This window comes from Doryrhamphus excisus, linkage group LG2, assembly GCF_037039965.1.
Source record: "Doryrhamphus excisus strain RoL-2023G ecotype Guam linkage group LG2, RoL_Dexc_Guam_v1.1, whole genome shotgun sequence".
NCBI classification, from domain to species: domain Eukaryota; kingdom Metazoa; phylum Chordata; class Actinopteri; order Syngnathiformes; family Syngnathidae; genus Doryrhamphus; species Doryrhamphus excisus.
The window spans coordinates 23,157,462-23,170,255 of NC_136358.1; the positions used below are offsets into that span (position 1 = coordinate 23,157,462).

At 39.3% G+C, this 12,794-nt stretch overlaps 1 protein-coding gene across 5 annotated transcripts in view; it reads right to left on the minus strand.

Annotated features, from left to right (window-relative positions):
• Positions 1-12,794, minus strand: part of LOC131109479 (rho GTPase-activating protein 23-like) — a 48,975-nt gene that overhangs the window by 2,840 nt on the left and 33,341 nt on the right. For all 5 annotated transcript variants that reach the window (XM_078788871.1, XM_078788872.1, XM_058061543.2 and 2 more), the window contains 8 exons: positions 8,345-8,445; positions 7,317-7,429; positions 5,616-5,768; positions 4,822-4,900; positions 4,670-4,743; positions 4,520-4,609; positions 4,303-4,428; positions 1,803-1,935 (listed from right to left, as the gene is read on the minus strand). In XM_078788871.1, coding sequence (XP_078644997.1) covers positions 1,803-1,935; positions 4,303-4,428; positions 4,520-4,609; positions 4,670-4,743; positions 4,822-4,900; positions 5,616-5,768; positions 7,317-7,429; positions 8,345-8,445 — 869 coding nt within the window. The remainder of the gene's footprint in view (positions 1-1,802; positions 1,936-4,302; positions 4,429-4,519; positions 4,610-4,669; positions 4,744-4,821; positions 4,901-5,615; positions 5,769-7,316; positions 7,430-8,344; positions 8,446-12,794) is intronic.

Sequence of the window (12,794 nt, forward strand, 5' to 3'; positions counted from 1 at the left end):
TCTTGACTTGGCCTTACAACAATAATAAAAAGTTTCATTTAAAAACTGCATTTGAGGTTCACTTGTGTTGTCATTGACTAATACCGCATTTTCTAGACTATAAGTCGCTCCGGAGTATAAGTCGCACAAGGCCAAAAATGCATAATTAGGTAGAAAAAAACATACATAAGTAGCACTGGATTATAAGTTGCATTTTTTGCAGGTAATTTATTTTCCAAACTACTTGACCAAAACAGACATTACGTCCTCTTGGAAGGCAAGTTCTAACAATAAAAGAATAGAGAACAGGCTGAATAGGTGTAAGATATGCTAACACAATGGTTATTCAGCTACACAAAATATAAACATGAACAGAAAAGGTGTCCAGTGTTTATGGAACATAAACACTTTTTTCATTTATAAGTCGCAGGAACAGCCAACCTATGAAAAAAAGTGTTACTTATAGTCCGGAAAATACGGTATTTACATTTGAGTTATGTCAGGAAGGGGAAAAACTGTCACAAGCAGGCATGGTCGTGACCCCAAGATGCAGACACAGGAACGTTTGCAGGTAAAAATAATTATTTTCAAGAAGGTTGTCGTCCAGCGGGAAACAAGCCAACTCATAAGATGTCAACAAATGTCCATCAATGTCAATCAAGGAACCAACACATGAAGGGACGCACACCTGAACTTAAATAGGAGACGTGGGAATTGGAAGGAGGATGACAGGAAATGGTAATGGTTTTATTTCATTTGAACATGCATCAGATTACAATTGAGTGCATCCCATAATCAGTTCACAGTTCCACATGTCCAAAAGGAGTAGGAAGAAGCAAAGCTTATTAAATCCTACCCCTCCATCTGGTACTTTTACAATCAGTAACTGTTACATTTGTTCACTTCCTGCTTTCCTAATATAGTTTAAGGTTGTTTTTTTTGTTTGTTTTTTAATAATGTACCTCGTACCAAAGTAGGAGGTGATATGAGCATCCAATGACATAATGGGTACCATAGTAACGGTCAATATAGTGATATATATAGCACATCATGACTGGTTCAAGACTCTTCATCCTTGTATTTAGCAAACATCAACTGCTTGTATTGTTTCTTGAATTGGCTCATCGTTGTGCATTGTTTGAGGTCCTTACTCAATCCATTCCATAGTTTGATTCCACATACTGAAATGCTATGGCTTTTTAACGTAGTCCTAGCATAGAAGTGTTTCAAATGTACTTCTTCCCTGAGATCATATTTCTCCTCTCTTGTAGAGAAGTATTGGATGACATTTTTAGCTAATTGGTTATTTTAAGCCTTATGCGTTATTTTAGCTGTTTGAAGATGAACTATATCAGCAAGTTGAAGTATTTGTGATTTTAGAAATAAGGAGTTAGTATGTTCTCTGTAGGCGGTATTATGAATTATCCTTACTGACCTTTTTTGCAGAAGATTGCTTTTATAGTTATTACCCCAATGAGATAGGAAAGGAAGTGAAGAAAAAATAAGAGCGCACAAGGGGCAAACTAAGCTAGAGGGGAACTGGAAAGGAAGTGGAGAGAAAGATAGAGTAGACTGAGGAAAACATAAAGAGCCGTCACGAGGGGGTGTAGTCCAGATCGTGACAAAAACAATTTTTCCATTGTGTTTTTACAGGAAAATGCAACAACATGGAAAGTCCAATTGCATGATCAGAATGGTAAATTTGTACATTTGGGCAAGTCTGCAGTAACCCTCAAAGTACTCCCTGCTAATACTTTTGTAGTATAGAGTATGGATGAGAATGTTGCAGAATGAACTTTGTGTTTCTTTGACTCCATCCTCACCTGATGCTCCTCCTGGCATACCCGGCTTGCCAATGTTGCATAACAGGTGCTCAATGTTTGGCTGCATGTCCTGCTTATCATCTGGAGCTTTTTCCTGCTTGTCTAGCTCTTCTTCACTGAAGAACCAGCCATACTAGAGAAGGAAACAGGTACAGTGAACCAATGAACCTTAATCAATTGAATATCAACCTCGTCCTTAGGTTAAGGTTTTTCATTAGTTGGAGCCATCATCATGCGTGGTTTCGCATGATTGTAAGACTTAAATATAAAAACCATTCAGAGATGAGTTATAGAACTGAAAATGGAACTTATTCCTTCAACGTTGTCCATCCTGCAGCACTACAGTACGGCTAAAGTGACTTTTTCTTTATATTTTTCCATAGAGCTTTTATACTGAGTTTCTATTTCATTGAGCACAACCCATATTCCGTCCACTTCCTGGAAAATGAGGCGAAATGAAGTTCGCATAAAAGGGTATAGCTGGTATAGCCTAGTACAGGGGTTCCAAAATGTTTTACAGTGGTGTACCCCTTCAGACATGTGATCTGAAGCTATGTACCCCCTACTCCTGAGACTTCAAAAACAATTTCATTTCCAAAGGAGGCCATCAACAAAAAGGTTTGGGAACCACTGCATTATCCAATGAGGATTCTTTTTTAAATGAACTTTATTCCTAACAACTACAGAACCATATACAAACACAATGAGGATTCCCCTTACGGGTACGGATAATTGACAGTTGTACTTGTTTCATACTCGTAATCGTAACCCGTTTTCACACCACTAATACCGCATATGTTGATTGGGGGGGGGCTTTTGTGGTTCATGATTGAGACAAGGGATCTTGGTCTCGAAAAGGCTCCTGACCACTGATCCAAATAATCCTACGGTTTCTGTCAACTGATCCAAACAATCCTACGGTGTCTGATCCAACAATCCTAGTTTCTGACCACTGATCCAAACAATCCTACGGTTTCTGACCACTGATCCAAACAATCCTACGGTTTCTGATCCAAACAATCCTACGGTTTCTGATCCAAACAATCCTACGGTTTCTGATCCAAACAATCCTACGGTTTCTGACAACTGATCCAAACAATCCTACAGTTTCTGACCACTGATCAAAACAATTCCACAGTTTCTGATCCAAACAATCCTACGGTTTCTGATCCAAACAATCCTACAGTTTTTGACAACTGATCCAAACAATCCTACAGTTTCTGACCATTGATCAAAACAATTCCACGGTTTCTGATCCAAACAATCCTACAGTTTTTGACCACTGATCCAAACAATCCTACGGTTTCTGACCACTGATCCAAACAATCCTACGGTTTTTGATCCAAACAATCCTACGGTTTCCGACCACTGATCCAAACAATCCTACTGTTTCTGACCGCTGATCCAAACAATCCTACAGTTTCTCACCACTGATCCAAACAATCCTACGGTTTCTGACAACTGATCCAAACAATCCTACAGTTTCTGACCACTGATCAAAACAATTCCACGGTTTCTGATCCAAACAATCCTACGGTTTCTGATCCAAACAATCCTACAGTTTTTGACAACTGATCCAAACAATCCTACAGTTTCTGACCATTGATCAAAACAATTCCACGGTTTCTGATCCAAACAATCCTACGGTTTCTGATCCAAACAATCCTACAGTTTTTGACCACTGATCCAAACAATCCTACGGTTTCTGACCACTGATCCAAACAATCCTACGGTTTTTGATCCAAACAATCCTACGGTTTCCGACCACTGATCCAAACAATCCTACTGGTTCTGACCGCTGATCCAAACAATCCTACAGTTTCTCACCACTGATCCAAACAATCCTACGGTTTTTGACCACTGATCCAAACAATCCGACGGTTTCTGACTACTGATCCAAACAACCCGATGGTTTCTGACCACTGATCCAAACAATCCTACGGTTTTTGATCCAAACAATCCCACGGTTTCTGACAACTGATCCAAACAATCCAGGGTTTCTGACCACTGATCTAAACAATCCTACTGTTTCTGACCACTGATCCAAACAATCCTACGGTTTCTGACCACTGATCCAAACAATCCTACGGTTTCTGACCACTGATCCAAACAATCCTACGGTTTCTGAGCCAAACAATCCTACGGTTTCTGACAACTGATCCAAACAATCCTACGGTCTCTGACCACTGATCAAAACAATCCTACGGTTTCTGACAACTGATCCAAACAATCCTACGGTTTCTGACCACTGATCTAAACACCGTTTCTGACCATTGATCCAAACAATTCTACGGTTTTTGATCCAAAAAATCCTACGGTTTCTGACCACTGATCAAAACAATCCTACGGTTTCTGACAACTGATCCAAACAATCCTACGGTTTATGAACACTGATCTATACACCGTTTCTGACCACTGATCCAAACAATCGTACCAACATCCTGGAATGGATTGTATCTGACATAGCTTTTACTTCGTTGAAGGCAGAAGCAACTCTTACATGTAGGATTAGCGTCTCTACTATTTTGTAGCGGTCAGGCATGTGGGTGACCATGTCTGTCATGTTGTCCTCTGATGTCCTCACCAGAGTCGGACCAAACACCAGAGCCAGGTTTCTTGGCTCCATCTGGAAAATAGACATGAGTTTAGCATCAACCCATGATGGTTACAATATACGTTGTGTATTTTTTTAAATGGCGTCACATAAAGAGTGCTACCTTATTCTTTTCAGCGTGATCGGCCACCCTTTTTAGGTGAGCCACCAGGAACTTGAGAGTGTGGTGATGGTGATCTGGCAGCTCATTAATCTGGAAGTAAACGATGTCAATGAAATGACAATAACAATCGGTTTTGATTTCTTTCAATACCAATTTTTTCATAGTCTTCAGCCGGTCATTTGTGACTTCCATCCTGCTGGCATCGATGAAATCATGGTATTTGTCTGTGGAAAAAAATGAAAGCCAACGTAAATAGAGACATACTAGTCCACATTAATTGGAGAGTGGTTGTCTTCAGGCACCATCAGTAAAAAGAGGCTCGGGCAGCTTTCGGAAGAATGACTTCAGTAGGCTGCTGATTACGTTCAAATCCTGCCATCTCTGTGGAGATAGAATATTGTTTTAAATATTTTTGCTGCTTAAAAACAAACAAAAAAGAGCTACAGTAAAGTCTTGTTATATCGATATCGGTTAAAACGAATTACTACTTATTACGATACTATTTTCATTTCCCGGCAAATTTCTAGTCTTTTATGATATAATTAGCTCCGTTAGTACGATACACGGTTATTATGATAATCCGGTTACTAGGATGCCCTTTTCATCTCCCGCCAGCCAATTTGGTCTGCTTATATCGATACAAAAGCAGCTTAAATCAATCTTTGCTTAAGGATTTCAATACCAAAAAAGAACACGGCGAACGGCTGCTTCCAGTCAACTTTATTTTTCACACTTCCACCACCAGAGTGCAGCACACACAGCGGAAAACACCCGTCCCTCGCGCCTACCCCTCCGGGTGGCAACACCTTCCCTATCGATAGTTCTGGGGTGAATTATGTCCCGGTAACCGGTAATCACTACAGCGTAAGTTTATTTTTATTTACTGTAGTACAAAATTTATTGTAGTACAAAAGCATGCTAGATACGCGATCCATGAACTCAAGGAGAAAATTACATGCCATATCAAAGATCCGCACACTTTTAATGCAGTTCGGCGCAGGATCGGATATATGGATAGTCCGGTTATATCGGTATTTTTTCCGACTCCCGAGAATATCGATATAACGAGACTTTACTGTATTTCTGTGCTACACACCTCCTTAGCAGTGGTTAAGTCAAAACCCTTGTTAAGATGCTCCTGCAGGCTGGACACCATGGCATTATTCCCCGGCACTCGGTAGATTCCAGTGTAGTCCAGACCAGTAGCTTCCACCACACCACAACAGATCTCCACGATCAGTGGGACAAACTGGACAAACAAGGAAGGAAGTCAGGGAGTGAAAAGTACGCATATGATATAAAATATTATAAGTCAGAATGATCATACAACTAAAGCGTCTCATTCTTTAGTATATTTAGAAGGTTCTTCCTTGGTTAAGTACTGCATGGGGGTGTCTCAAGGTCTATGTGTTTAACACTGATGTTTGTTAGAAGTACTGTTATTGTAAGCAGATATCTGGAGTACTACATACTGTATGACTTCTCCTCTTGAGAACTGCGTTAAAGTTTGCTATTTGGTGCAAAGTTTGGTTTTGAGCTTTCAAGTTAAAAGTCTGCCAGTGAAAGCTGACAACATGGAATGTAAAAAAACCTGACTCATCCATATTACCAGAAGGTTTACAAAGACTGAGGTGATGAAGAGGGTAGCACAAACCCAAGGGCTAATTTGCCTCTAGACAAAAATGACTGACAATCGAGACAATAACGGAGAGCGAGAGAGACTGACAAGGTGTGTGATGAAGGAATTATGAGGCTGTTCAATACAGACAGGAGGATGGTTTTTCCGGATGGCTACTGTTTAACCAGTCATTTTACATACCCTGTTTGTAATGGTAATGGTAATGGTTTTATTTCATTTGAACATGCATCAGATTACAATTGAGTGCATCCCATAATCAGTTCACAGTTCCACATGTCCAAAAGGAGTAGGAAGAAGCAAAGCTTATTAAATCCTACCCCTCCATCTGGTACTTTTACAATCAGTAACTGTTACATTTGTTCACTTCCTGCTTTCCATCATACAGTTTAAGGGTTTTTTTAGTTTTTTTTATAATGTACCTCGTACCGAAGTACAAGGTGATATGAGCATCCAATGACATAATGGGTACCATAGTAAGTGTCAATATAGTGATATATATAGCACATCATGACTGGTTCAAGACTCTTCATCCTTGTATTTAGCAAACATCAACTGCTTGTATTGTTTCTTGAATTGGCTCATCGTTGTGCATTGTTTGAGGTCCTTACTCAATCCATTCCATAGTTTGATTCCACATACTGAAATGCTATGGCTTTTTAACGTACTCCAAGCATAGAAGTGTTTCAAATGTACTTCTTCCCTGAGATCATATTTCTCCTCTCTTGTAGAGAAGTATTGGATGACATTTTTAGCTAATTGCTTATTTTTATCCTTATGCATTATTTTAGCTGTTTGTCCACACCGTCTATTTGTATTTGCTGGTATGTAAATGTAGTTAGAATGTTGTTAGATGTTGTTAATGTTAGAATTTCTGGTATTAAACGATGCCAAAGTTGCTGATAACAAGGTTTGCACATTTAAAAGTGAGTTTGGGATGGCTGTGAACGCTCGGTCTGAGAGAGTTTTTTTCAAACACCAGATCTCTGTTATGTCACAGATTCCCGGGGTTCCTTATATGGGCGTGTGCTGTAAATTTGTTTGTTTTTGCACCATCCTTTGGACACCCTTGAATTATAATATTTATTGAAATTGGCAGATAATCCAAGAACATATTTGTCACGAGGGGAACGAAATGAAGATAAAATCATCTGGGCTTACTTTGTGGTTTACAGCAGGCTGACAGTCCTCCAGGCGCACGCCAAAAGCCTTCAAGCTGCTTCTCTTCTTGGACTTCTTCATAATATTAATGCCCCACAGCGCCTTGTTGTCATCTGGGTCCAGACACAGAAGACATGCTTACATTTTTCATTTTATGTCCACAATTAAAATACCCTTAGATTAGGGGTCTCAGACACGCGGCCCGCGGGCCAAATGTGGCCCGCAGGACACTACTGAGGCCCCCGCCTTGATATAAAAGTGCCCGCGCAAGTTTGATATGGATGCTGTATGGTATCATGTACCCAGAAAAAATTATTACGTTTGATTAATGTTCATGTTAAAGGTTAAATAACTGTTAATAGTTATCCTCCCTATCCGTGTGGAAGTGGTAAGTTTTTGGCTATTTAAGTTTAAAGGAAATAACTTGAAGGCTACCGTTTAGGTCGCTAGCTCTCTAGTTTGCAAGTTAGCATGTGTTTCAAGACCCTGCAGTTGCGCAATATGTTGTAAATAAAAAGAGTATAAATGTGACTATAGTCGTGTTTTGTCATGTCTACAGGGCTCTAATAATGCTTTGTTCATTTTAATCTGAAAAAAATAATTTGCCTACCCACCAACTATATGTGGTTTCTTAAGTTTTTATTATTTGCAGTTTTATTATTATTATATTTATTAATTTTTTACTGATTGATTGATTTTCTTTATTTTCTTGATTTGTTTATTTATTTTTCATCTTATTTTGTGTTGAAAAATAAAAAGTAAGATATTTGAGAACAGTGGAATGTTTTATCAGAGCTTTTATTGTAGAAAATTGGAACCAAAGCAAAGTTTTTTTACATTTTTTGGTTTTTAATAAATGCGTTTTTTTTTTTTGGGAAAACCTGATGCGGCCCAGTCTCACCCAGACCCTAGCTCCAGTGGCCCCCAAATAAATTGAGTTTGAGTCCCCTGGTTTAGATGATATAGAACTTTATTACTGTACATACAGGATCTGATCACACAGACAGCGAAGCCATCTTTGTACGCACCAGTTTTGGATGGTCGATTCACTGGCGTGTTGTCAGTCAAAAGGAAAGGAGGAATCAAACGGTGATTTCCAGCAGAAGAATCAGATTTGTTCCCTGTAAGACTGCAACAAATGATAAACAATTTTGCATCAGCAACTAAACACACAACAAAAGTGGCCGTTATTTGAGCTGATACTTTTCTACTCAAGCGGCTTGTAGAGTGATGCGGCTAAGTTATGACTGAAAACGATATTTCCCGTGATGCAGCGTCGTAAAGGAGCGTGTAGGAGTGAAGTCTTATGCAGGATCTCTGACATATTTAGGTAAGTTTGATCAAGTGTGGTATAACTACAGCTACTGTTTGGGCTATTAGCTGTCAGCTACTGGGCTATTAGGACCTCCAACCATCCACCATCACCAATGGGTTGCGAAAGGATGATGAAGAAGATAGCAGCTCATCGTTTTATGTCCGAAATTATTAGCTAACCAGTTGAGAGGACTTAAAAAGGACTTTGGTTACCATCATGTTCATTTATCCCTTTCACATCCATTTAGAATATACGTATATATTGACAGTTACTATGGTACCCATTATATCATTGGATGGTCATATCACCTCATACTTCGGTATGTGACAAAAAATAAAAAATAATAAAAATAATAAAATTAAAATTAATAAAATCAAGTAAAAAAATACTTCATTTATATTATGGAAAGCAGGAAGTGAACAAATGTAACAGTTACTGATTGTAAAAGTAGCAGATGGAGGGGTAGGATTTAATAAGCTTTGCTTCTTCCTACTCCTTTTGGACATGTGGAACTGTGAACTGATTATGGGATGCACTCAATTGGAATCTGATGCATGTTCAAATGAAATAAAACCATTACCATTACCATTACCAATTGCATTTTGCATGTAAAACTACAAAAACCCAGTCAGTGTTAACCGCAGATGACATCATAGACGGGTGATTTGACTGGACTGGTCATGCAATAGTCATCCGGTCATTGTAGGCACCTAGTCTCACCACTAGAGGGCTCTAGAAACCACATAATCCTTTTAAAGATCAGTCTCAGAATACAATGTGGAGGTTTTGTATCGACCTCCAATGCACCGTTCCTTGACATGCATGTTTAAAATCACACACATGCATTTGTTTACCCCTAACATAGCTTGCTACAAATAGTCACGTTTTACATCCACTTGTTCTGTGAAACATCCTGATGAAAATTTTAAGACCAGCTGAAAAATTCCAAGAATTTCCATTTGGAGGCTCTAAGGAGAGTGAGACAAAAAATGATGAAGCAATTTATCACGAACAAAAATGAAAGTGAAATAAGCTGATCAAACTTTTAAGACCATATGCCAAAAAGGGGGGGGGGGTTCCTAAACCCCCAAAATACAAATAAAATGTTGAAAAAAAGGACTTGGTAACATGTAGCTGTGTTGGCATGCAACACTTAAGGCACCCACGAGGCATGTTCTAAAAATAGCACTGGTCACAAATTCTCATTATTATTTTGTACTTTAAATTTTGAAGCGGCTGCACGGCGGTCGAGTGGTTAGCGCGCAGACCTCACAGCTAGGAGACAAGGGTTTAATCCCACCCTCGGCCATCTCTGTTTTTCTCCGGGTACTCCGGTTTCCTCCCACATTCCAAAAACATGCTAGGTTAATTAGCGACTCCAAATTGTCCATAGGTATGAATGTGAGTGTGAATGGTTGTTTGTCTATATGTGCCCTGTGATTGGCTGGCTGGCCACCAGTCCAGGGTGTACCCCGCCACTTGCCCGAAGACAGCTGGGATAGGCTCCATCACCCCCCACGACCCTAGTGAGGAAAAGCGGTAGAAAATGAATGAATGAATGAATGTTGAAGCAGAATTGCTGACATTAGTAGTGTTTTTTTAAAATAACGTCATATAACATCAAAAATTACAACCAAAATATTTTATGTATAACAAACTAACCTCAAGTCAAAGTTCTCCTTTCCCGATACAGTGAAGCGGTGATGAGGAGTTAGTTTACTTGTGCAATTACAGTTTAGCCACCAAAAACATGGCAGAAAAGCGAAAAAGGATTTACCATTTTCACACTAATTGGGAGGAAGAATTTTTCTTTATGTCTTTTAAAGAAAAATATATGTGTCTTATTTGCTGTGTGACTTTAATACCAAAGCGGCACAATGTGGAGAGACTCTTCAAAACTTGTCACAAAAGCTTCAATGCCAGCTACCCACCCAGCAGCTAACACAATGTTCAAGGATGAGAAGTTTGGTGATGACCTCAGCATTGTGTAATAACGTGTTATATATTTGGCCTGGATCTTGTTGTGGCACGTTTCTGCAGGGGCCTTCCCTATCTTGTACTTTAGTTCTGGTCCCTGCCTTCTCTTCCTGTGTTTTTTTTTTTTTTGTCGAGTTCCTGGAGCAGCCGAGAGGCAGGAAGACCGGGTACGCCTCAGGATGAACGCTCTTCTGCCCACTTGGGCTGACTGCTGGCAGTCGAGTACCCGGAGAAAACCCACGCATGCACGGGGAGAACATGCAAACTCCACACAGAGATGGCCGAGGGTGGAATTGAACCCTGGTCTTCTAGCTGTGTGGCCTTGGCCCTAACCACTCGTCCACCGTGTAGCCTAAAGATGCACTAATCCATCCATTTTCTATACCGCTTCTCCTCACTTGGGTTGCAGGTATGCTAGAGCCTATCCCAGCTGACTTCGAGCAAGAGGCGTGGGGTACACCATGGACTGGTGGCCAGCCAATCACAGGGCACATATAGACAAACAACCATTCACACTCACATTCATACCTATGGACAATTTGGAGTGGCCAATTAACCTAGCATGTTTTTGGAATGTGGGAGGAAACCGGAGTGAACATGCAAACTCCACACAGAGATGCCCGAGGGTGAAATCGAACTCGGGTCTGTTAGCTGTGTGGCCTGCGCACTAACCACTCGTCCGCTATGCAGCCCACTTTCAAAAATTGTATCATAAGATACAACATATTATTCTAAAATGCAGCTTTATTGCATAGTAATTCGGTGAAACAGTATTACATTCTTACATAATGCAGCATTATTACATAATGTTGCGCTACACAAACTGAAGCCTGGAATGATTTGCTCACAATGGCTGACGGAGGAGAAGGACAAACTGACTTGGTGTTGAACAGTCGGAAAAATACATTTTCAAGGCAGATTTTTCCAGAAAAGCTCGACACCATACGGAGAGGCTGGCAAAGCCTGCATAGCTGGCTCGTCTGACCAATGAGACACCAAGGCTACACCCGAGGCCACACCCAAGGCCAGTGCTTTGGTCACCACTCCCACATCTGTGAGTGCTACAACTGGCTTACGTTTTTTGGAATCTTAACAGATAATTCTGCACTGTTCCAGATGATGCTGTGTCATGGTTTGGAGTTGTCTGAATCCTTCTGAACGCAGAAGGCAGTTTACAGGCAGTTACGTAATGTTCAAAGCAGAAATGTAACTCTGAGTACCAGCAATGATTTATGGTCATGGTAATGGTAATGGTTTAATTTCATTTGAACATGCATCAGATTACAATTGAGTGCATCCCATAATCAGTTCACAGTTCCACATGTCCAAAAGGAGTAGGAAGAAGCAAAGCTTATTAAATCCTACCCCTCCATCTGGTACTTTTACAATCAGTAACTCCTGCTTTCCTAATATAGTTTAAGTAATTTTTTTTAGTTTGTTTTTTGTCACATACCGAAGTAGGAGGTGATATGAGCATCCAATGACATAATGGGTACCATAGTAAGTGTCAATATAGTGATATATATAGCACATCATGACTGGTTCAAGACTCTTCATCCTTGTATTTAGCAAACATCAACTGCTTGTATTGTTTCTTGAATTGGCTCATCGTTTTTTTAACTTTATGAAAAAAAATTATTTTTATTTTTATTTTTATTTTTATTTTTATTTTTATTTTTATTTTTATTTTTATTTTTATTTTTATTTTTATTTTTATTTTTATTTTTATTTTTATTTTTATTTTTATTTTTATTTTTATTTTTTTCATTCATTCATTTTCTACTGCTTTTTCTTCCCAAGGGTCGCGGGGGTGCTGGAGCCTATCCCAGCTGTCTTGGGGCAGCTGGGATAGGCTGACTGGTGGCCAGCCAATCACAGGGCACATATAGACAAACAACCATTCACACTCACATTTATACCTATGGACAATTTGGAGTGGCCAATTAACCTGTGTGCATGTTTTTGGCATGTGGGAGTATTTTTTAGTTTTTAGTTTTTAGTTTTTAGTTTTTAGTTTTTAGTTTTTAGTTTTTAGTTTTTAGTTTTTAGTTTTTAGTTTTTAGTTTTTAGTTTTTAGTTTTTAGTTTTGAAGATAAAGGGTTAACTGATGAACTGGACTGCAATGCCATGGCTTGTAATATCGTGTTTTTGAATACATTAATTATGGTTTATATAATGTTGGAGAT